The following is a 24,227-nucleotide window of genomic DNA, read 5'->3' on the forward strand; positions in this document are numbered from 1 at the left end:
TGTTCTGTTGGGAAGCATGTTTTGCTGTTCATCTGGTTTCCGGATGGCGTTACTAATGTTAAACTTACGGCCTGTCTATCTGTGTGTCTGTCTTTATCGAATATCACAAAGCTAAATCCCTACATCTGCCAGGGATTTCCCTAAAATTCAGCTCACCACCTGCTCCAGGTGTTTTCCATACATTCCAGTGGAAAAACAGGAGATGGGCAGTCTCCTGAAAAAACTTGAAATACCACTGGAACATCCATCCTCCAAACACCCTTCTTGTGGGAAGATTGGGGACCACTACAGCATTTTAGTATGCCAGCAGGACACAGAATGGATAGATGGCCAGTCCATCCCAGGACACTCTTGGCAATATAAAAAAGGCACACCATTTTACCCTACTCCTTGTACAGATGAGGGCTAAGGTTAAGTGATACAGCGCACTCTGCTGATCAGTTGAAGAAAATGTTTAGGTAAGACTCAATGGCTGCTTAAATTCTCAGTGATAAGGTTACTGATAATAATCTGTTTGTTGTGCAATAAGACCGTTTTGGAAACCTTAGAAGTTTTTCAAAAATGAGATCCTACTTAAAATGATAGCAATAAGCTCCGGATCCGCTCCAAATCCGAAGTCGGCAGCTCCGGTCTGGATCCGTTGCGGATCCGCCCCGTAGCTTATTGCTACCTTATGACAAAATGCACTGTATGATCAGTAGCCTAATTATGAGACTTAAAATGTCAATTAATTTGGAAAGCGGATAAAACCTGGACATACTTCAAGGTTTCAAACATCACTTCATTGTCACCATACTAATACCTGACTGTATAAAATATAGTGTGTATACTTTCTATTAGGCTTACATGTCTATATATTGAATACGTAAAAATGGACAGGTACAGTATTTAAAATAAAATGTATCTTATCTTAAATCTAGTTGTCAAGTCCAAGAACGTTTAATAATAAAATCAAATGTATTAGCATACATTTTATGCTATATAAATGTACAGTATTTTTTCTTTCTTTTTTGTTTGTTTTGTTTTTCTCGTGTCTGTTAACGAACACGTGTTAATATATATTTTATACATTTGACATATTTATATTTTATTCCCATTATTCTTTGCCAGCTACATTACGTGGCTACGTCAAATCCATAGCCGTTACGTACAACAACAGTGACCAATCAGAGACGTCGCGCGTGATCAACACGGAAGTGCATGTAAGGACGGCGCGCTATGTTTAGAAAAACGTCTTTGGTCCGTGTATCACGTGACATTACGCGTGAGTCAAGGGGCATCTGAGCTGTCAGGTCAGAAAGCTTATCTTCAAACAACCCGGAACACACACATTTAACTTCTTCATAAACTTAATTTTGCTCGTCTCCTGGTGAGTTACAAAGGCAGCTGTTTTTCGTAAACGATCTTTAAGTAGCGAGGTGAAAAAGAAGGCTTGTCGATGTTTGGGTTATATAACAATAACTTAATAATGTTAGCTAGCGACTGTATTGGCTTTTGTTGTGGTCAAACTCTTTAAAAGACCTCAAATTCACTTGATAAACTAGAATCAAGTCTTTAATTTAAGATGTCACTAAACGATGTGTCTTGTTTATGAACGCCCACGTGTGTGACGCATTATATTTTGTATACTCTAATGATACTGATGTTTATTAGAACGTAATTTACTTAATAAACAGAAGATCACCTGCTGAGTTATTCTGATTCTAAACAACATTACACTGTTTTAGATGGTAAACTTGTCTTGTACGAAAGTACTGAATAAATACCATATTAATATTTCATGGTATTTACTACATGCAATAGTACTAGCGTTACTACAAAAATTCAAGGTTCATACAGTAAAACCATGCTAGGTGCCAAAATGTTCATGACCATTTTGCTTTGTTATTTGCTTTTCCTTATGTCATGCAGATTTAAAAACATTTGTTGCTTATTTCCCCTTATTTTATTTTATCCCAACCAACTGGAATAATCAGCATCTGCTTTTATAAAATATTAATAATATAAGTCATTAATAATTCCCAATAGATAAAATCCTGTCCTCCATGTACTAAATGTCCCATTTAATAATAAAAAATATGTCAGATGTAGTAAAATGGGATGCAAACACCGACTTATTTTGACGTCAGTGACATAAGCAAGTCACCAGATCTGCCTATACTGCCTGATTGTGTGGCATGATAAGGAAATAATGTGGTTTATTGGTTATGTAGACTTTTGTAGGATATATTACTAAAAAACACAGAGCTGACAACATTCCTCTTTTGTTCTTCTCATTTCAGGCATGGAGCAAGCAAAACAGGATGCCTTCGATCAAGCAAGACAGCAGGTGATCAAAGATGGCTACGAGAGGGCGTTTGATTGCATCAATAAAGCTCTCACGTCGGATGAGGCGGGGAACAGGGCGGAAGCCCTAAAACTGTATCAACAAGGACGACAGCACCTCCTCAGGGCACTTAGTGTGCCCACTCAGGGCGTAGAGTGTGTGGGTCAAACCTGGGAGTCGGCTAGACAGATGCAGCGTAAGATGCAAGAGACCCTCAACAACATCACCACCCGTCTAGCCATACTGGAGACCACCCAGGACCCCTCGGCTGAGACCACGTCTGACGCACCCCCCCAAAAGCTTTACCCCGATGTCCCGAAACCAATGCCAGAGAGGCCTGCACCACCACAGCTGCATGGGGCCGCAGGCGCTGTGGGAGGGCTTCCGTCGGGGGTTCAAGGGTACGCCCCCATCTCACCCACAGCACAACATAATATCCTAGCTGAACAGCCCCCTGCATACACCCCACAAGCCGCTGACGGGCACTTGAGCATTTCTTATGGAACGGACTCTGGCGAGCTCTCTCTCGTTAGCGATGAGTTTTACAGTTACATGTCTAATTCTACACCTTCTCCTCAGAGTTTGGGGGAGGATGGAGAGGAGCTCTTTTACCTTCCTCAAGGGGTGCAGATCTTTTTCGTTACCCCTGATGGACATGTAAGCGCTCCCTCTTACCCAGGGTACCTGCGTATGGTGAAGTTCACCAATGAAAGCTCCGATAGATTACCAAACAGGCCACCTGGGTTTCTGCAGGTAAGAAAGTATAAATTGTGCTTGAAGATCTAAATGCCACTGAGAAATTTGTTGGTTTACCCCAAAAAGAAAAAAAATTATAGGGTCTACATTTTTATATAGATTGAAAGACCATTATGTTTTTTTTTTACGTTGTCATTACAGCAATGCGAAAAATCGAAAAACCTGTTACTGTAATAATACAGTATAATAGACCAAATTATAATTTAGATTTTAGACAGATTTCATGAGATTTTCTCTGACTGTTGTTCTAGGCTGCAAAATGATTAATTGCGACTGGTTGTTTGCAGAATTAAAGTTTTTGTTTAAATCATATATCTGTATATTAAAGGCGGAGTCCACGATGTTTAAAAGCCAGTGTTGATATTTGAAATCACCTAAACAAACACGCCCCTACCCCAATAGAATCTGGACCTTCTGTTGATAGACCCGCCCCACACATACGCAACCCGGCAAGGATGTCGGTTAGTAGACACGCTCCTTACTGCTGATTGGCTATAAGTGTGTTTTGGTAGTCGGCCCGTCTCCTTTTCCAAAGCGTTTTTCAAACATAGTGGACTCCGCCTTTAATTATATATATGCCAGTATATATTTAAGAATTATTTACATGTGTGTTTAGTGCTGGGCAAAGATTAATCACGATTAGTTGTATACAAAATAAAAGTGATTTGTGTGTGTAAATATTATGTATATTTAACCACACTCACATACATATATTCATTTCAGAATTTTTTAATTTATATATAACTTTTTTGATTTATATATAATATATAATATATAAAACTATATATATATATATATATATATTACACACATGTAAATGTTTCTTAAATACATGAATTTGTGTGTGTGTGTGTGTGTGTGTGCGTGCGTGCGTGCGTGTGTGTGTGTGTGTGTGTGTATTTATATATACATAATAATTACACACAGCACACACTCATATATTATGCCAGAAATCACTTTTTTTTTTGTATACAATTAATCACGATTAATCTTTGCCCAGCACTAGTGTTTATACATTTTTATATTTATATAATTAATATTTTATTTAATTATGAATATTTAATATATAAATAGATTTTTAAAATATTTTTTATTAAAAAACGATATTTATATATAAATAATTATTATATGCAACTAATCGTTTTGTAGCCTTACTGTTGTGTTAGCAGGGCAATACGCATAGCAGACATTAAGGGGGACATGCCTCCCCAATAATCAGAAACTACCAAATTGTTCCAATATTTGATGTTTTTAATATACATATATAGTGCCCTAAATGTTTTGGGTCCCCACAATGTTCAAGATATGGTTACGGCCTTGGTTATAAGATATTATCTAACATTTCAATACAGTTTTTTCAGATTTTGGTTAACAGTCTCCCTTTAGCTTAATCTATAGTATAATATATAGAGATGACACGATGCCTTATGCCCAAACAATAGGGCTGACAATTGATTAATTGCGATTAATTGCATACAAAATAAAAGTTCGTATTCGCATAATATGTGTGTGTACTGTGTGTATATAAACACACACACACACACACACACACACAAATACGTATAAATTTAAGCAAAATGTTATATATATATATATATCATATATGTTTAAATTTATTATATAATATAAAATATAAAAAAATATATATATATTCACATTCTCATATACATCCATGTATGTATGTATGTATGTATATTTATATATACATAATAATTACACACAGTACACAGACACACACATATATTATGCAAAAACACAAACGTTTGTTTTGTATGCGATTAATCGTGATTAATCGTTTGACAGCCCTACCAAACAAGCATTATGTGCCTTACTTTCACATCAAATCATTATCTCTTACGTACACAGAAATGAATGCCAGGCGTTTGGTAAGCCCAGTCCATTGAGGTTTGATTTGAAAGTCACTGTGTCCTGTAACCTACTTTCCCAACCTTTGTCTAGCTCTAAAGCTCATGGTGCATTTGAGATCGTTGTCTTTAATGAAGTCTGTCTCGTCCCTTGTGTCCTACAGTAGTAGTGTCATGTGACTGTGGGCTCACTGCTTCAATCCAATAGGCTTTCACTGAGTGATGTCATTGCAGGAAATCCCCAGTCACCCTTTTGTCCGGTGTACTGGAATGATCGGGTGACAAGTCTTATGACCTTATCAAAGGAATTTTCTTGAATTGATCCTTCATGAGAAACTGTACTGTGCTATTTGCACTATGTACTGTTTACTCAACCCGGTTTACAACACGTCTAACATGTCTAATAATAAATACACACAGGATAAGATGTCATAATCTATACGAAAGCCTTGCGTGACATCTAAATTCTTGTTTTGGTCTGACAACCCCTTAATTCATAATGGACCATGTAATCTTTCCACAGCGATATTGGGGTTGTAGATTAGCTGTCATCATGCTGCATACAAAACCTCCAGTTGCTTTGCTTTTAGATTTGACTCTAATCCAATTAAACGCTAGCAGTCATGAGGGCAGAATGAATATTATTCAGGTTTTGAAGCCAAGATGGAAAGTTTAAAAAAGAGTAGACAAACATGCATTTGGTTAAAACATTTGTAAATATTGGCATGTCATCTTAAATACGCATATTTAAATTTGAAATATTAAACTTTACCAGTCCAGATGACTTTAAGTACCTGGATGAGACTGTATTATTAGTTTCAGGCACATGGAGGGAATAACAAACCTCAGATTGTCATGACTGGCCAATCAGAATCAAGCTTTGTAATCGTATAGTCATCATAATGGTATATGTTTTATAATTTCAGGTTTGTGACTGGGTTTACCCTTTAATGGCCACCGACTCTCCAGTCCTGCTCTGCAGCACAGGGGTCTACATGTTCCCAGACATGATGGCTCCCACCCCTGGCTCCTACGTTGGGGTGGTCCTCTCCTCCGAGCTTCCTCAGAAGGAACGTGAGCTCTTCCAGGACCTTCTCTCTCAGATGACTGACCTGCGTGTCCAGGTGAGCTCCCCCTGTGTCCCTTGCAGCCCTACCTCAATAGCACAGGGGGCAGCTGAGGCATCCGAGCAGGTGTGGCCGATCGACTCTTTATAACAGTTTGCGTGTCACTCACCCATCCCTTGCTTTATTAATTCCAATGTTTTGCTGGTTGTTGGTTCTGTGAGGTGTTTGCTGGATGTATGGTATTTTCAGTTTGTCTTTATTGCAACAGACTAGCAGGTGGTAAACTTTTGCATAATTTTCTCATATGCACTGGATACACATTGGCTTGCTTTATTAACCCTTTACTATCTTCACAGATTACAGGTGTGTTTGAGGGGTTGAGAGATTTATTTAACAAGGTACTAAAGCATTGTAACACCATTGAATGACAAGTGCCAACCGGGCCAGTAGAATACTGTAAATCCTTGCGTTGAGCCCTGCTGTATTTTTATTGTTTACTGGTCTTGGCCATTCATGTGGATGTTACAATGCCTATAAGCTTTTTGCTGCTTTCGCTGCCTCATAGGATGAGCGTTTTACCAAAAAAAGGCGCAATGTTTGTAAATCAGGAAATAATGAGCTGGCTTTGGCTTGCGCACAGTATTTTAGTTGGCACACACCACTGTTTGCAATGTTTGTAAAATAAATTACCTGTAATCCTTTTAACAGAATAGTGTATTCTATATGCTGGTCTTTGCTTATTTAAGATTATGTCCTAAGCTGACACATTAAAGGTTCAAGGATCAAGGAGTAGTAAAAAGGACTAAAAAGTGACTGGCCAGACTAGGAGACCAGCTAAAACCAGCTTAAAAAATGTAAACGGCTGCTACTGAGCTTGCAGCCAAGTGTCACAGATCCTGTAAAGGAGGGGCAACAACAAACACCCTCATTGTTGAGGAAATAACAGGTTGTTGTACCAGGCCCTGCTGACTTACTGGCTCAAGAACAATGTTTGGAGACAAAAATATTTTTTTTAGCAAAAAGAAAAAACAAAAACATTCCCTACCCCCTTTATATACAATACTGTCTAATGCTCACATGCTCAAGGTCACCATTTGATTGTACATTTTTAATAATGCTATGTTTTAACTGTTGCTCAATATCCCGTGTCACCAAGGTATCAGAGGATGCAGAGGATACCATTAACCTGGGCCAGAAGGTACCAATAAGTCCATCTGAAGCAGCACCCTCTGCTGAAGAGGGGGAGATGGTACTCCCTGAATGGAGCGAGAAGGTGGCACAGGGAATTCTGACAGGTAAGAGCTCCTGTCTAGCTTTAATATATAGTATGCTTTGTCTCATGCCTACAACACCCTTTCGAAGATGACTTAATGCTTTAATGCTTTCATTGAAACAAACGTTTGGCAGAGGCTTATCTACGGCTATTTCCCAAACAGTGGGCCACGACCCCCGGTGGGTTGTAGTGGTATTGCAGTATTCTGTTAATTTATATTTATTATCGTTTAGTATGTTTTGGGCGGCTTTTGGGGCGTACACACCAAACGCGAATTTAACGATTTGCACTAGTAGATTACATACAATGCAGTCCCTCCAGAAAAACGCGATTATCCGATCGCATGATTCAACGCATAATCAGCCAAAGTCCTCATATTTATATTTATACATTTTTCAAATACGCTGCACTTTCGCCGGCATAAATTGCAAATTTCCGTGCACAAAATACGCAGGGCTTGCATGATTTCATAATCCCCCCACATATATCTTAGTAGAAAGTTGAAATTTTTTTGCATTTACTTCACACAAGCGCAGTCATGTCCCCTATTGCCATGGGAACGTTATGTAGTGACATGATTATGTGACGTGAACATCATTCAAAAGCTGCAAACAGTTTTTGCAAGTTCCCGCAGTTTTTGCAAGTTCCCGCAGTTTTTGCAAGTTTCCGCAGTTTTTGCAAGTTCCCGCAGTTTTTGCAAGTTCCCGCAGTTTTTGCAAGTTCCCGCAATTTCATTGCACAAAATTGCATAAATATCCCACATATACCATCGCATTATTAAGAAAATGGGCTGCAAAATCAAGGATTTTTGCCCAGACGGTGCGATTGCCGCGAAAACATGTGCTTTTCGTCTCAAACACATTTTTCCGCAACTTGAAAATACTCAAGAAAAGAGTTTGCATGACACGAAGTTATGCTGCGTACACACCAAACGTGAAGCATCACGTTTATCGCTCTAGATTACTCGCGGGATTTAACTTCATGTCATGCGGATTTTTCGCTCGTGTTGAATATTTTCAACTTGCATGAATACACAAATAGCGCGTGTTTTCATGACAATCGCCCCGCCCAAATCACGTTATTCACATTCCCCTGTTCAAGTTTGTGTCTGTTTGCATCAATTCTCGTCTATTCGCGTTTTTGCATTGACTTTGTATGTAATCTACTTTCGCAAATCATTGAATTCGCGTTTGGTGTGTACACCCCAATGAATCGCGCAAGTAATCTAGAGCGAGGAACGCAATGCTTCGCCTTTGGTGTGTACGCAGCATTACTCTTTAGATGTTCTGATCTACTCTAAATCTTTCTGAAGGTCTAAGTGACTTTTTAGTGCATCCAATGTTTGCATTTGATCATCTGATGCATGTTTGCACACACATCATGCTCTACCAGTTAAGCTACAGTAACACGATAGGTTTACTTTTCTGTATTAAAATACTTACTTAACTGTATTTACAGGGGCTTCATGGCTAAGCTGGGGCCTGGTGAAGGGAGCAGAGTACACTGGAAAAGCCATTCATAAAGGTGCGTCCAAACTACGAGAGCACATCACGCCAGAAGACAAACCAACTCATGTCAGCCCGACCCTAACGAGAAGCCTTAATGTAGCCAAACAAGCCACAGGAGGCGCAGTGAAGGTCAGCCAGTTCCTCGGTAAGGATTTTTTAAAGTTTTTTTTATTAATTCACTGTTGCTGAGAGTACCCTGAATTGTCAATTTAAAGTAATAAAGGTTATCAATAAATATACGGGAAACAAATCATTGACAGCTCCAAAAACAGTTTGGCAAGATGAGAAATTTAAAAAAAAAATAAACTTCTTTTAAAAGCACACATCAGGTTTATTTCAATGCACACAGTGTATTTATGTTAATTTTATGCAATAAAAAATTACATTTGCACGATTTTTATGTAAGTTAAGACTGAATGGACCTGAAAATGTCAAATGGTGTAACCAACAATATCGCCAAAGAATGAGAAATATTAAATATTTTATCCACCTTGATGGCATGTAAGGTTAATCATCAAAAAAAAAAAATCATTTTATTAGTTATTTCTAAATGTAAATTTCAATGCGTTTTTGTAATATTTGTCCGGACATATGCTGAAAACAGCTGTTTTCTAAATAATCTTTGACAAATGATGTAAAAATGTATGAAAAAAATTTACTAAACTAAATGATTAAATTTTATTCCACTTTTTCTATAAATATATTGATATTTTCATTATAAAAAATACTAGTTACACCAATTGACACAGACCGGTTACACCACATTGACATTTTTGCAATTATCCCCCAAATATTCTTTCAAAATGAAATAATACCACAAATTTTAGACTTTGTCCTCAAAAAAGAGAATGTATGCAAGTAATCTGCAAATTTATTTTGATATTTTAACCCTTTTACATTTAATTGAACCATACGGACACAAAATAATTCACGTCATTGACCCCTGTACTGTTTCAGTGGATGGGCTGTGCACTGTCGCTGGCCACGTTGGCCGAGAGTTGGCGCCTCATGTCAAGAAGCACGGAGGAAAGCTTATCCCAGAGTCTGTAAAGACAGACAAGGATGGCCGCTCCAATATTGATGGTGCTATGGTGGTCGCAGCAAGTGGGGTTCAAGGTAAAATTTACTCCTTTAACCTTAAATTTAATTAACGGGTATTTCTATTTTCTGTTAGGATCATATCATGCATAAGTTTCCTTGGATCAAAATAAATTAGTTCAAAATAAATGAATGAGCAATGCTAACAAAGGATTTTGTGTTTACAGGATTTGCAACAATGTGGACTGGGTTGGAGGTTGCAGCAAAAAACATTGCAAAGAGTGTTGCTACAGAGACGGTTACCACAGTAAAACATAAGTAAGTCTTCAGATTCTCAAATCTTTTGCTGCTTAAGTTGATCATACTAATGTTGTTTGCAACAGTGCACAAATTACTTTAATGACAAATAGTTAAAAGCTCAAATGCACTCACACAATTTTCTTGCATATATATTTGTTTGCAGATTTAGGGGTCTAGAGAACATTTCAGTCCCTCCAAATGAAAAAAAGTAGAAATATTTTACCCTTAACCCTACAAAATGACCTTAATGCTCAAAAGCATGGCTAAAGCTAATGTGGCTGATTTGGGTGTCTTAATAAGGTCAACTTCTGCATGCAATGCTAATGATTTATTATAAATAATGATTTAGAGACCTCCGTTAGCATCCTTACTGTGTGCACTGATCCACAGTTTAATGCAATAAATATCTGAACCTAACAGCTGAAAATAATTCATCATATTGTTTTGGAGCTCTGAGCTTGCCTTTAACTACAGGTATGACAATGCATCATTTGAAAGTGCAATGAGGTGCTTAAATAAGTGGAAATGTATGCTACATATGCACTGCATTGTATTAATACATTTGGCAAGGGCTTTTATCTAAAGCGAGTTACCGTGCATTTGGGTTAAATAAGAATACACAAAGAATCGGGAATGGTTTGGAATTATAGTGGGGTCAAGAAGACTAAAACCACACTTCAGATTTTTTGCCTTTTGCCTTATTTTTATGTAATACGGCTTTTTTCATTAAGACTTTATTATTAAACAATTTGAGTAAACTGAATATGATTTTCAGAATGTGGTCTCAGACTTTTAGACCCCACTGGAATTTAATCTAGGCTGAAACTTTTTAAGTTTTTGCTCTCTTAAACCCTCTCACAAAAGTATTTACCAAATTTTAATTTGACATTGACATTTCTGTAAATCACATTGAATCTTTTAAATTCAAAAACAAGCATGTGCTAAAATAATTTTACATTCCAAATCGAAATGTTCTCCAGAAAATGCAATACCTTGCTTGACTAACTGCTTCGCTTTGCTTTGGAAATACTCGAGTCTCACAAAACTCACTCCATCAGCTTGATATCTCTCTTCACATAATTTACTCAATCTGGGTTATCTGTAATCAAGGTATGGGCCTGCAGCGGGCCAGGCCACAGATCACGCTGTCAACTCGGCCATCAATGTGGGCGTCACCGCATTCAACATCGACAACCTGGGAGTCAAGGCAATGGTCAAGAAGACTGGCAAAGAGACCGCCCATGCCATTCTGGCAGACTATAAAGTCAGTGAGAAAGGTAGTGAAGTTGAAAAACATAAAGACCAAAAATAGCTCAGAAGGTTCAGACCACTTTCCATTTGGTGTCCATTTGTAAGAGCAAACCAAAAATCATGCTTTCAAAAATAAAGAATGAACCGGGTGGATCATTTTGATGTTATTTGTTTACGTGAATGACTCCAAAGGCTTTAACAAGACCACTGCAGGGTTTAATTAAACCAGGACTAGGCCTTAGATATTACTAGGACAATTAAGTTTGTTTTACAAACATTCACTGCAACAAAAAAAAAGGCAATTATATATATTTTTAATATGTCAGTGCAAGCTGTTTTTCAGTTAAAACATTTATTTTTAATGCACCCGCATACTTTATTCACTGTGGTAAATGCACTTTAAAAGTTGTCTCTACTGCCGTACAGTTTTTTCTGAACTTGCCTTACATTTCACCAGCAATGTAACCTTGATGTAAACCTAATTGGATCCACCATTTAGCTAAAAATATGAAAACATCCATAATTACTGTACGTTTCATTTATTATAAATGGACTCCTGAAAGTTTATATCCAAATGTTTACTTTTTCCTGTTGTCCCATGGAGCCTTAACAAATATAATATTCTTGTATTTAATATATAAGTTTATTTATTATTACTAAGCTGTGTATAGCATTATATTAAAATGCTATAGATCTGCAGTTTGTACTTCCAAAAAGCAGTCAACACCCCCTGTGAGGAACGGATTTGGATATTTATTTGGAAGATGAGTGCAAAGTATTCAATTAATATACAAGCATCTGAACAGTCTGATTACAATGTTTAATATTTTAAAATCAGATATACAATGTAATCTAAAACCTTTGTGGAAATAGTTAAAAAAATAATTAAATATAATAATTTATGTTTTAATAAAATTTTAAAAAACAGAGACACATTTCATACTAACTATGTTCAACTGTAACACACCATGTGTGTATTTGTGTGTATTACACCATGTTAAGATTCTGGTTAGTAGTTCTCCAAGTTTACAGGTTGACACCTCAAACACTCTAAAAATGGCTTTGTAATTTGTGACCCATGTTTGGTAAATATTGGACAGAACACATGCTGGGTTAAAAATGACCCAATGTTGGGTTGTTGATATGCAACCATTGGTTATAATAACCCAGCAGTTGGGTTAAAACAACCCAGCATTGGGTGTTCTGTTCAATATTTACCCAACATGGGTCAAAAATAACCATAGACATTTTTAGAGTGAAGATATTATTGAAATTTTATGGGTTTGTTTTCTTTTTGTTTATAGTTTCATTACCTGTATAATGTAATACTTGTAGACAAATATAATTTTGAAATGTGACAGACCGAAATCTTTATTGCCGTGTCTTATTTAATTGTATTTAATGTTTAACCATTAATGTCAACTGACTGTTGTTTTGCTGACTGTCAGAATCTAATAGCCTGTGGTTATCTGACACAATAAAAAATTATTTATTTAAAGCATAGTGTCTTGTACAATTATTTGTTTGCAGTGTATTTTTTTATTGTTACATTTATCAGTATGTAGTTATTAGATATTGATCTATATCAGTAACTGCCACTTGTAAACTGACATGAATTGCTGCTGTATTCATATTAATTGCAATTAAGATGCAGTTCTGCCATCTAGTGGTAACAATAAACTGATTTTATGTCTGGTACTCAAATTATTAGCTGTTTTATGTGAGATCAAATGATGTGTTCTCATCTTATTAAAGCCTTAACATTTTTGAAAATGATATTTTTCATATTTTCTTAGCCATAAAATCTACATTTTAATTTAAAATTTTTAGAGCTGACTATACGAATATAGGATTGCAAAGAAATGTTATGGATACGAAATAGCATAAATGTTCTATTTCATAGCTCCAGACCGCCAGAGGCATAAACAGAGTGGAAATATCATGCGCTCGCGCATTGGTTACGAGAACTTATTGATTGGTTGTCATCCTATGACCTCATGACCCATATAAAAACCTATCACAACGTCATGAACTTTCTCTTTGTCATTCTCGCTTGGTGAGAACTTCGTTCTGTGTGCAGCTTATTTGGGCTGGCGATTCGCTCCCCACTTAGCTGTTAGCAACTGGATTGATTTGGATTATTGCATTACTCTACTATTGGATCGCTAACGGAGTCGCGTCTTCCAGCGAGTACCTCTTGGTTTTACAAGGCTCTCTCGCGTGGGTCACACGACAGGATATTTGACACCGGACAGGTAAACCGTGTTGATCTTCTTGCGGCTGCATTGACGGCGAGTACCTATTGGTTTACCAGGGTTCCCTCGCCTAACTTTTAACCTCTCGCATCGAGTACCTGCGGTTTCCCCGGGTTCCCTCGTGCGACGTTACTACGCCCGCTTGATAGCTTTGCTCGACGCCTGTATCACGCGGTCGGCGGATCGCTCGTGGAACGGTTACCATGGAGCATGCGTCTTGCTCGCAGTGCCTCACCACAATGGACATGCTGGACGGACATGACCGCTGCCCGTCGTGCCTGGGTAAAGAACATCTGCAGGACGCGTTGTCTAACCCCTGCCCGGAATGCAGTATTATGCCTGTCGAGCTGCGCCAACAACGTCTGTTCAACGTTTGTTCGCCCTGCATCGGGAAATCGAGTCACGTGTGCTCTGACGGGCGAAAGTAAACGTAAACGCAAGCACCACGATGACGGCGGCGGACAACCGAAACTAAAAAAAGTCATCATCTACGCTGGCGAAACGCATGGACGAGCTGACTGCTACGGTGCAACAGATACAATCATTGTTGGCCGGATCAGCTGCTTCAGCGGTTAACGAATGCCACACGGAGGTAAGGGAATGTACCGCTCAAACCGACGCTACTAATCGCTCACCTTTTCTTTCAACGGATGTTGATGGGTGCGACGCCGTATCTGTGGCAGCAACGAATTCGCTCGTCAGTGAGTCTTTTAGTCAGCCTATGTCCGACGCTATGTTGCCACCTGCCCAGTCTTCTTCGCTCCCCTCGGCCAGTGGCAGCGAACCGGGGACGGGAAGTGAGGCGTCCTCCGCAGCACTCTCTTTACGTGACACCTTAAAGAGTGCGTTGGCGAAACTGGAGCTGGATGTCCCAGCGGCGTCTGCAGGTCCAACCAACATGTTGTGCCGCTCGGTGCCTGGGGTAAAGGATGCACGGCTGCCACACTGCAAAGATTTTACGGAGGTAGTATCAGCTGCTTTTCAATCAGCGTTGTCGTTTCGGCCTGACCGTGTTACCCGCATGCTGGCAGACATGTCCGCACCTGACACAGTAGGCCTCGGTTCGATGCCGTCTTTGGAGCCCTGTGTGGCTTCTCTCATCGTCTCGCCAGACGAAGCCCTGCGACAGGATGTACGCTGTCCTAACAAAGAGTGCAGACATACGGACGACGTACTGGTCAAGACGTATAACACAGTGGCCAGACTGGGGCGTATTGGCAACTCAATGGGGCATTTGCTTTTGGCGTTACACTCGTCCCTGGATTTCGCTAACCATGATGACACAGTGGCTAGCTTAATGGACGCCTCTCTCCAGGCTCTTGGCGCTATAGCCGGTGACTGCGGGAGAGCCCTGGGCCTCCTTGCATACATGCGACGCCAAGTTTGGTTAGCCCAATCTCCCTTACCAGAGGTCTGTCGTAATAATCTACGGCAGCTACCCTTGACACCGGGTAATTTTTCGGACCGGCTGCTCAGGAAGCTCTAGAAAGACGGGTGCGTGTGTCGGAGTCCCGTTCGCATCATGTGGAACGACGCACACAATTTAAGGATCCGCAACCGGCCATACGTCCGCCTCGTCTGGCCCCCACTTCGCAACGTGGACCTGTTGGGTCTTCCAACCGCTTCTCTCGTGGTCGACACAATCGCCCTGCCCCTCCGCTACACCGTAGCACTGCGGGTACACGCTCACACCCTATGCCGATGAGGCAACCACCATATCAGCGCCCCCCCAAGCCTTCAGAATTTCCGGCTAGGCGCCGCTGACGGACTCGGGTCGACGGCGACGGGTTTTTCCGCATCTCAAATGCAGTGCTGGAGAGACATAACATCCAACGCCTGGCTTCTCGAGACTCTCGAGAAGGGTTACAGACTACAGTTTCGCCGTCGGCCTCCCTCTTACACCCGAGTTTGTCACACGTCAGTTTCAGACGTACGACAACGCCTCACCCTTATCGCGGAGGTTCAAAGTTTAATGCAGAGGAATGCCATAGAGGAGGTAAACCCTCTGCTGTGTTCGGGAGGTTTCTATTCCCGCTACTTTCTAGTTCCCAAAAAGGATGGAGGGTTCAGACCCATCCTGGATTTAAGGCGCCTAAACAGGTTCTTAAAACGCCTACCGTTCCGCATGTTGCGCACGGCCGATGTAATTCGAGCCGTTGTTCCAGGTGTGTGGTTCGTTACCGTGGACCTGAAAGATGCCTATTTTCATGTGCCCATTGCAGTGGAGCACAGACAGTTCCTAAGGTTCAGCTTTCTACACAAGACCTACCAGTTCAAGGTCCTTCCATTCGGGCTCTCTCTGGCCCCCCGTGTTTTCACAAAATGTGTGCAGATTGCCTTAGAGCCCCTGCAACAGGACGGTGTGTTTGTACTTCCCTATTTGGACGACTGGCTATTGTGTCGCCGACACCGACCGCCTGCTGAGACACATCGAAGCACTGGGCTTCAGTGTCAACTGGGAGAAATGCCACCTCACTCCTACACAGTCAGTACACTTCTTAGGCATGCATCTGGACTCACGGACGATGCGAGCCTCTCTTACCGATGCCAGGAGGTCGGTGATACACCACACCTTACAGGGTGTCCGCTTGGGACACCGGATACCTTACATTCGTCTGCTGAGACTGGCGGGTCTGCTCACGGCAGCATCCACAGTGATCCGCTTGGGTCTGCTTCACCTACGCCCTTTTCAGCGATGGCTGATCGCTCTCCGCCTATCAGCAGTCCGCAACCGTCGAACCCTTGTACGAATCTCGGGGTCCGGTCATCTTTCCCTTGCCCGGTTGCGGCAGGACGATTTTCTACGGTCGGGTGTCCGGATGGGTCCACCCCCGTCACGCAGAGAGGTGGTCACGACGGACGCCTCCCTTTCAGGCTGGGGCGGCGTGTGGCAACATCAAGGTGTGAACGGCCTGTGGGAGCCGCATCTACTGAGGTGTCACATCAATGTTCTAGAGCTACAGGCGGTTCTCCTGACACTCAAGCACTTCGAAACTGTTCTGATGGGAAAGCATGTTCTGGTCAGGACGGACAACACGTCGGTAGTGTTCCATATAAATCACCAGGGCGGCACGAGATCACTGCCTTCTCTGCGCCTGACACAGAAACTCCTGACTTGGGCGGAGCCGCGTCTTCTTTCCCTGCGGGCGACGCACGTCCCCGGCCGCCTCAACATTGCAGCAGATTCGCTGTCTCGGGGGGGACCGAGGCCGACGGACTGGCAACTGCACAAAGAGGTTGTGCAAAGGATTTGGAATACATACGGCAAGGCGACAGTGGATCTGTTCGCCTCCAGAGACACGACTCATTGTCCTCTGTGGTTCTCGGAACGGACGGAGCACGGATCGCTGGGCAGAGACGCCCTGGCTCACGAATGGCCGGACTCAGTGCTGTATGCTTTTCCGCCGACAGCTTTGATCTGGGCGGTACTCAGTCGGGTCCGGGAGAAAAGACACAAGGTACTTCTGATTGCTCCCAAATGGCCGAGCATGCCATGGTTTCATCTGCTTCTGGCTCTCACGACGGGACCGACCAGACCGCTGCCCCTGAGGAGGGACTTGCTGTCCCAGATGGAGGGCTCCTTGTGGCACCCCTGCCCGGAGAGGCTGAAACTCTGGGTTTGGCCGCTGGGAGGAGTCGGGAAGTCTTGGCCTGTTCAGACAGGGTCAAACACACTGTCCTGAATGCTCGTGCGTTATCCACTAGGACGATGTACGACAACAGATGGAAGCTGTTTGTCACTTGGTGTACAGAAAGAGCGCTGGACCCCTATGGCTGTTCTATCTCTGCCATTCTTGAGTTCCTACAAACGCTCTTAGACGATGGGCGTTCCCCAGCTACGCTGAGAGTTTATGTTGCTGCACTTTCAGCTTATCGGACTCCAGTGGATGGTGTTTCCTTGGGCGCGCACGCTTTAGTGGTGGCTTTTCTCAAAGGCGCACGGCGTCTACATCCCCGTGCGCGGCTAGACTTTGCCCCTTGGGATTTAAATATCGTTTTGGATGGCCTATGCTTACCGCCGTTTGAACCTTTGGAGCATGCCGAGCTTAAGTGGCTTTCGGTTAAGACCGCTTTCTTGTTGGCCATAACTTCTGCAAAAAGGGTCAGTGAACTACATGCCCTTTCTGTGAGTGCTCATTGTTTGAGATGGGGCCCTGACTTTAACCTAGTCACACTTTGGCCTAATCCTGTCTTCCTGCCTAAAGTGTTGACTCCTCAGTTCATCAACCAACCATTGTCTCTATCAGCGTTTCAACCTACGGACGCTTCTCGACGGATGCTATGCCCGGTACGTTCTTTGCGGCGCTATGTTGAAGTGACCGCTCCGTGGCGCACAACGGATCAGTTGTGTGTTCGTTTTGGTGCGTGTCGGAAGGGGGCGGCCCTGTCGAGACAAAGATTGGCACACTGGGTCACAGAGGCCATTAGTGGTGCTTACAGTGCGATGGGCAGGTCTGCTCCAAATTCTGTGAGATGTCATTCGACGCGCGGTGTTGCAACTTCTTGGGCTGCGTTGAAGGGGATCTCTATTGCTGACATTTGTTCCGCGGCAACTTGGTCGTCGCCGTGCACTTTTTCAAGGTTTTACAGACTAAATGTGGTTTCACTACCGCCTGTCTCTTCTGCCATACTGACTGGTTCAGTGTGATGTGATTTTTTGTTTGTATATTTGTTAATAAAGATGTTGAGTTTATTCTGTCTAATGTCTTTATTACATTCCTCGTGACTTGGTGGTATCAGTCTTCCACTCTGTTTATGCCTCTGGCGGTCTGGAGCTATGAAATAGAACGCTGGTTACGAATGTAACCGTGGTTCTATGAATAGTGGAAGACCGCCAGAGTCTTTGGTCACTCGGTCTGGCGAGAATGACCATTGAGAAAGTTCATGACGTTGTGATAGGTTTTTATATGGGTCATGAGGTCATAGGATGACAACCAATCAATAAGTTCTCGTAACCAATGCGCGAGCGCATGATATTTCCACTCTGTTTATGCCTCTGGCGGTCTTCCACTATTCATAGAACCACGGTTACATTCGTAACCAGCGTTCATGCATTCAGACCTGAAGCATACCTGTAGTGAAAGGATTTATGTAGAGATTTTTTTTTTCATTTTTGTGCAGTTTGCTCTCTTTAAAAGTATAAAATTATTAATATATTCTTTTAAAAATGTTGGTGCACCAAACCAGTGTTTCTCAAGGGACAGGATTAGCCCGTATCATTAAATTTATTTAAAACTAAATCAAAATAAGCATTAAAATAAGCTAAAACGTAAAGTAGTGTTTGGATATTTTATAACAACTAATATTTTGTTCGATATATATTGTAAGTGAGGGGGTCTTGGTGTCAAAAAAGGTTGAGATCCACTGCATGGAAGGAAGCCAGCTTTATTTGAAACCGATGAAGTCATACAGTACCGTGCACAATAGTGGGTGTGACACTGCATGATGTGAAGAGTGCAGTTACAGCACTTGCGATTATATTCATCCCTATTACTATTCATTAGATAAATTAATGAAAAAAATTCCATAATGTGCGTTATTCAATAAATTACAATTTAAAGTCACTGTACTTAACAGTTACCGGAAGAACGCATGCACAAAGCAGCATTTCTACAACTAGCAGGCAGCTAACTAGGTTTTAAGACACAAACGTGGTGTCTCTTCATTCACTGAGAGCTTCCTTACAGGACTACGACAAAGGCTTACGGTTGCAATGAGGGATGGTCCAATGCAAATAAACGCGAGAGAGCAGACAGACACCGGCTGCAGCCCATCCTCCCCAGCCAGCAGCATCACACAGCACTTGACTGGGACCAGTGCTCACAAAGACCTCATGATGATCTCCTCCTGCTCTTAAAAAACATATTCAGTATCCCCTGGATGAGATGACAAGCCATTAGATTTCATAGGATTTCATAGCGACTGTGGTCGTTGGATATTTAAACGCGCAAAAGTAAGATGCATATCTTTTTTGGGGGTATAGGGAGGGGTAAGCAAGGTGCATCATGATAATGCGTTTTATTTATATTATTAAATTAATATTGGTTTATAAAACACGATTTAGGCGTGTACCCTATCTTCGCTATTCCTTAAGGCCTGTGAATATACAATTATTTTGTGTATGAGACACAAAAACAATTATCTATGAATTTCATTCATCTAATGAAAAAACTGTACATTGTATTTTAAATGTTTAATGATTTCACTATCTTTATTGTACTTATGTTTATGTGTATTTTGCGTAAGGCTGCTTTCAAACAATGCAACACTGTGAAAAGCACTATGAATTGAATAAAACATCATAATATATGTCAATTAAATATATCGTAATAATGGTGAAAGAAGCATTACATTATTTCACATTTCCAGAAGGCTACAACAGCCACGGGTGTTGCAATGGAGTTGGAGCATTTCGACGAACGGGACAAAGCACACAGATACAGCCGGGCGGGTTCACGTGGAAACGGGCTGCCCAGCCCCACGCACAGCGCCCACTGCAGTCTGTACCGAACCCGGACCCTGCAGGCTCTCAGCTCCGAGAAAAAAGCAAAGAAGGTCCGGTTCTACCGCAACGGGGACCGCTACTTCAAAGGCATCGTGTACGCCATCTCGAACGACAGATTCAGGTCTTTCGATGCTTTACTTGCAGACCTCACCCGCTCCCTGTCAGATAATGTTAATCTGCCCCAAGGGGTCCGGACCATTTACTCCATTGATGGGTCCAGGATCGCCAGCATGGATCAGCTGGTGGAAGGTGAGGGTGGAGGCGACACGATTAAGTTTTGTGTCCTGATTTAACTTGACATGTAATCCTGATGCTGAGTCTGCATGTGTCTCGTGTTGGTGATCTCTGTCCTGCATATGGATGTGTAAACCAGTGAAAACGCTTTCACATAGGATTTATAGTTTTATGAATTACACTTATCTAGATAATGATTTTAGGATAACTCATGTACAGTATATCCCCTGGTTTTATCATTTGTGGGATCTCTGTAGTTTGTAATTGTAATGGAGGGCAGAATCATTTTAAAATGCTCATTAATATTTTACAACTTTTGCATCTCTATACCACTCCCTTCCTTTCAGTGTTGAACAATAAATCAAACCTTAAGCTTAGGTCTTTACATTTGAACTGTGCTTCACTTTAATTGTGCATGAAATGGTTTGAATTTGAATGATGAGACACATTGGGCATTTCAACAGTGCCTTAAAGTGGACATATCATGAAAATCTGACTTTTCATGTTTAAGTGCTATAATTGGGTCCCCAGTAACTTAGTTTTGATAAACCATTCTCTGCAAGCATGTGAAAAAATAGGTCATTGAAATCGGGCTCCCCTTGTGATGTCAGAAGGGGATAATACCACCCTTTAATCTGCACTATCCAGCCAAGGCACTGCCATTTAGTGCAGAGATCAGCTCATTTGCATTTTAAAGGAAACACCCAAAAACTGCAAGTTTTTGCTCACACCTACAAAGTGGCAATTTTAACTTGCTATAATAAATTATCTCTAGCTAAAACACACATACCCACTTTGGGGACACAAAAAATTTATTTTACATCTTTAAAAAAGTCTTGTGAAATGTCCCTTTAATGCAGTTCAAGCCGTCTTGTGCTGTTTAGTTGTGCACATGCTTTATTAAAGGGATAGTTCACCCAAAAATGAAATTTTGTCATTGTTACTCACCCTCTTGAGTTTTATTCTGTGGAATGCAAAATAAGGTATTTTGATAAATGATGGTAACCACACAGTCGACGGCACCTATTGGGTGCCATCAAATGTGTGTTAAAGGGATAGTTCACCCAAAAATGAAAATTCTGTCATCATTTACTCACTCTCATGTAGGTATAAACCTGTAAATATTTCTTTGTTCTGATAAACCCGAAGGAAAATATTTTGAGGAATGTTCATAATCAAACAGTTGGTGAGCCCCATTACTTCTATAGTATCTATAGTATTATTTTTCCTACTATGGAAGTAAATAGAGCTCACGAATGGTTCGGTTACAAACATCCCTTTAAATATATTCCTTCGTGTTCATCAGAAGAAAGAAATTCATACAGATTTGTAAAAACATAAGAGTGGGTAAATGATTACAGAATTTTTATTTCTGCGTGAACTTTCCCTTCTTAATTCTGATGAGTTATGTTAAAGGAAAACACCACCATTTTTCAATATTTTACTATGTTCTTACCTCAACTTAGATTAATTAATACATACCTATCTGTTTTTAATGCGTACACTTAATCTTTGTATAGCGCGTTGTGAATGTGTTAGCATTTAGCCTAGCCCCATTCATTCCTTAGGATCCAAACAAGGATAAATTTAGAAGCCACCAAACACTTCCATGTTTTTCCTATTTAAAGACGGTTACATGAGTAGTTACATGGGTAAGTATGGTGGCACAAAATAAAACTTGGCAATTTTTTTAAGAAGATAAAAAATGAGAACTATATTGTATGGCAAAAGAGCACTTAGTTTGCAGCACTTCGACCTCTCGCTCAAACTTCCATCAATATTACTGCGCCTGAGGTTGAAGTTCGGCAAAGTAGGTCCTCTTCCACCAATACAATATAATTGTCATTTTTTATCCTCTGAAACATGGAAGTGTTTGGTGGCTTCTAAATTTATCCCTGTTTGGATCCTAAGGAATGAATGGGGCTAGGCTAAATGCTAACACATTCACAACGCGCTATACAAAGATTAAGTGTACGCATTAAAAACAGATAGGTATGTATTAATTCATATAAGTTGAGGTAAGAACATAGTGAAATATTGAAAAACAATGGCGTTTTCCTGGGTAAATATTGGACAGACATGTTGGGTTAATAAATAAACCTTTGCTGGGTCTGGTAGCTCTTTAACTTCTGTTTATTTCTGTTTTTATGTATTACAGGTGAGAGCTATGTGTGTGGATCAATTGAGCCTTACAAAAACCTGGAATACACCAAAAACGTCAACCCCAATTGGTCGGTAAGGACCACTGCATCTGGACGTGGGCCCACCTCTCTGGCCAGCGCAAAGGGCGGCTCTATGGAAACGAAGGATAATAAGGATTTCATCCGGCCAAAACTGGTGACCATAATCCGTAGCGGGGTGAAGCCTCGGAAGGCCGTGCGCATCCTGCTCAACAAGAAGACGGCTCATACCTTTGAGCAGGTTCTCACGGACATCACCGATGCTATCAAACTGGACTCGGGGGCGGTCAAGAGGTTATATACAGTGGATGGTAAATTGGTAGGTACAGCATGTAATTTTAAGTCAGGTGGTTGCAGCAATAACAATAGATTTGTTTAGTTGAAAATACCATTTGGAAGAAGATCATCTTAAGCTAGTCTCTTGAGTGCCCTTGTTTCTCTTAAGGTGAAGTCGCTCATGAATCATGGTCTTTAAGAGGTCTGTTCTCCTTATAGACTGTAGGACAAATGCAAGCAGTGTCCTCACTACCTTTCTCTCTGTCTGTTTAAAAAAGCTTTTCTGGTCACTTTAAAATATATTCTGTTTAAAGGGATAGTTCACCCAAAAATAAAATTATGTTATTATTTACTCACTGTCATGTTGTTACAAACCTGTATACATTTCTTTGTTCTGATGAACACAACGGAAGATATTTTGAGCAAACCGATTAGAAGCCCCATTGATTTCCATAGTATGAAAAATAATACTATGGAAGTCAATGGGGCTCATGATTGGTTTGGTTACAAACATTCCTCAAAATCTTCCTTTGTGTTCATCAGAACAAAGAAATTTATACAGGTTTGTAACAACATGACAGTGAGTAAATGATGACAAAATTTTCATTTTTGGGTGAACTATCCCTTTACGTAGTAAAATACTGACTGGTGATTTTGAGATTTAGCGATTGCTGATAACTATGCCGCTTTGCAAACTGCTTTTTTTGACAGTTTATATGCAATCCACCAATAATCTTGTCAATAGATAATAAACAATATCTGTTTTCAAGGTTTTAAATTGGTAGCATTTATATATCTCCATCATATCACCCTGCATTGGTCTTTTAAACGGTGTTATTCATTTAGATTAATAAAAATGCAAGATATTATAACCATTACTGAAAATTGTATTGATCGCAGTGGGACATTTTTTAAACAGATCTGTCCAGCTTGAAAGCATCACCAATTCTTTCACATCCCAATAATGCATAGACCTTTTCCTTCTGCTTGATATCTTTTATCAAACCTCTGTCGGTTTCTATGGCAATGTGGTTGCTGGGAGTGGTTGCTTAGGAACAGCCTCTGCAGCAGGAGGGATGCAGTAGTGGTGTTGTAGTAAGCCTGGGCATTGGGATGAAGGATGCTCAGGTTTCCAGCGATACACATGGCTGTGTATTTTCTGTTATAAAAACATGCACCACTCAGAATACTGCTGTAGTGTGTGTTGATGTACAGTACCAAGAGATTTGATTTCAAAATTATACATTCAGTATTTGTACACAGTCAAATATCTACTTAAAGGCGGGGTGCATGATCTCTGAAATGTTGATATTTTAAATCACCTAAACAAATACGCCCCTACACTCTAAAAACAAACGGTGCTATATAGCACCAAAAGTGGTTCTTTGCTCGT

At 40.8% G+C, this 24,227-nt stretch overlaps 2 protein-coding genes across 9 annotated transcripts in view; both read left to right on the forward strand.

The window, feature by feature from the left end:
- Positions 1-1,202: 1,202 nt before the first annotated feature.
- spartb (spartin b) lies at positions 1,203-12,882 on the forward strand. 5 transcript variants are annotated; one of them, XM_073863554.1, is made up of 9 exons: positions 1,203-1,292; positions 2,283-3,079; positions 5,874-6,140; positions 7,171-7,309; positions 8,746-8,940; positions 9,753-9,911; positions 10,061-10,151; positions 10,297-10,341; positions 11,244-12,882. In XM_073863554.1, exons 2-9 carry the CDS (start codon positions 2,285-2,287, stop codon positions 11,443-11,445), a joined length of 1,893 nt encoding a protein of 630 aa, XP_073719655.1. In that variant the 5' UTR covers positions 1,203-1,292; positions 2,283-2,284; the 3' UTR covers positions 11,446-12,882. The 5 variants fall into 5 exon arrangements, with proteins under 5 accessions (XP_073719655.1, XP_055052925.2, XP_055052927.2 ...); XM_055196950.2 differs by having other exon boundaries at positions 1,216-1,369; XM_055196952.2 differs by having other exon boundaries at positions 1,216-1,369; positions 5,874-6,071.
- A 6,349-nt stretch (positions 12,883-19,231) lies between these two features.
- dclk1b (doublecortin-like kinase 1b) overlaps positions 19,232-24,227 on the forward strand; it is a 37,744-nt gene continuing 32,748 nt past the window's right edge. Inside the window, exons 1-3 of one of the 4 annotated variants that reach the window (XM_055196961.2) lie at positions 19,232-19,592; positions 20,009-20,393; positions 22,537-22,877. In XM_055196961.2, coding sequence (XP_055052936.1) covers positions 20,036-20,393; positions 22,537-22,877 — 699 coding nt within the window. In that variant the 5' untranslated portion in view covers positions 19,232-19,592; positions 20,009-20,035. The remainder of the gene's footprint in view (positions 19,593-20,008; positions 20,394-22,536; positions 22,878-24,227) is intronic. The other 3 variants (XM_055196958.2, XM_055196957.2, XM_055196956.2) reach the window with 3 other exon arrangements.

Source organism: Misgurnus anguillicaudatus, chromosome 24, assembly GCF_027580225.2.
Source record: "Misgurnus anguillicaudatus chromosome 24, ASM2758022v2, whole genome shotgun sequence".
Taxonomy (NCBI): Eukaryota; Metazoa; Chordata; class Actinopteri; order Cypriniformes; family Cobitidae; genus Misgurnus; species Misgurnus anguillicaudatus.

Coding starts and splice junctions, on each gene's coding strand:
- spartb (XM_073863554.1), top strand. CDS start 2,285: ATGGAGCAAGCAAAACAGGATGCCTTCGATCAAGCAAGACAGCAGGTG. Junction 10,152..10,296: donor GTTACCACAGTAAAACATAA/GTAAGTCTTCAG, acceptor ATTTGTTTGCAG/ATTTAGGGGTCTAGAGAACA. Junction 10,342..11,243: donor GTCCCTCCAAATGAAAAAAA/GTAGAAATATTT, acceptor TCTGTAATCAAG/GTATGGGCCTGCAGCGGGCC.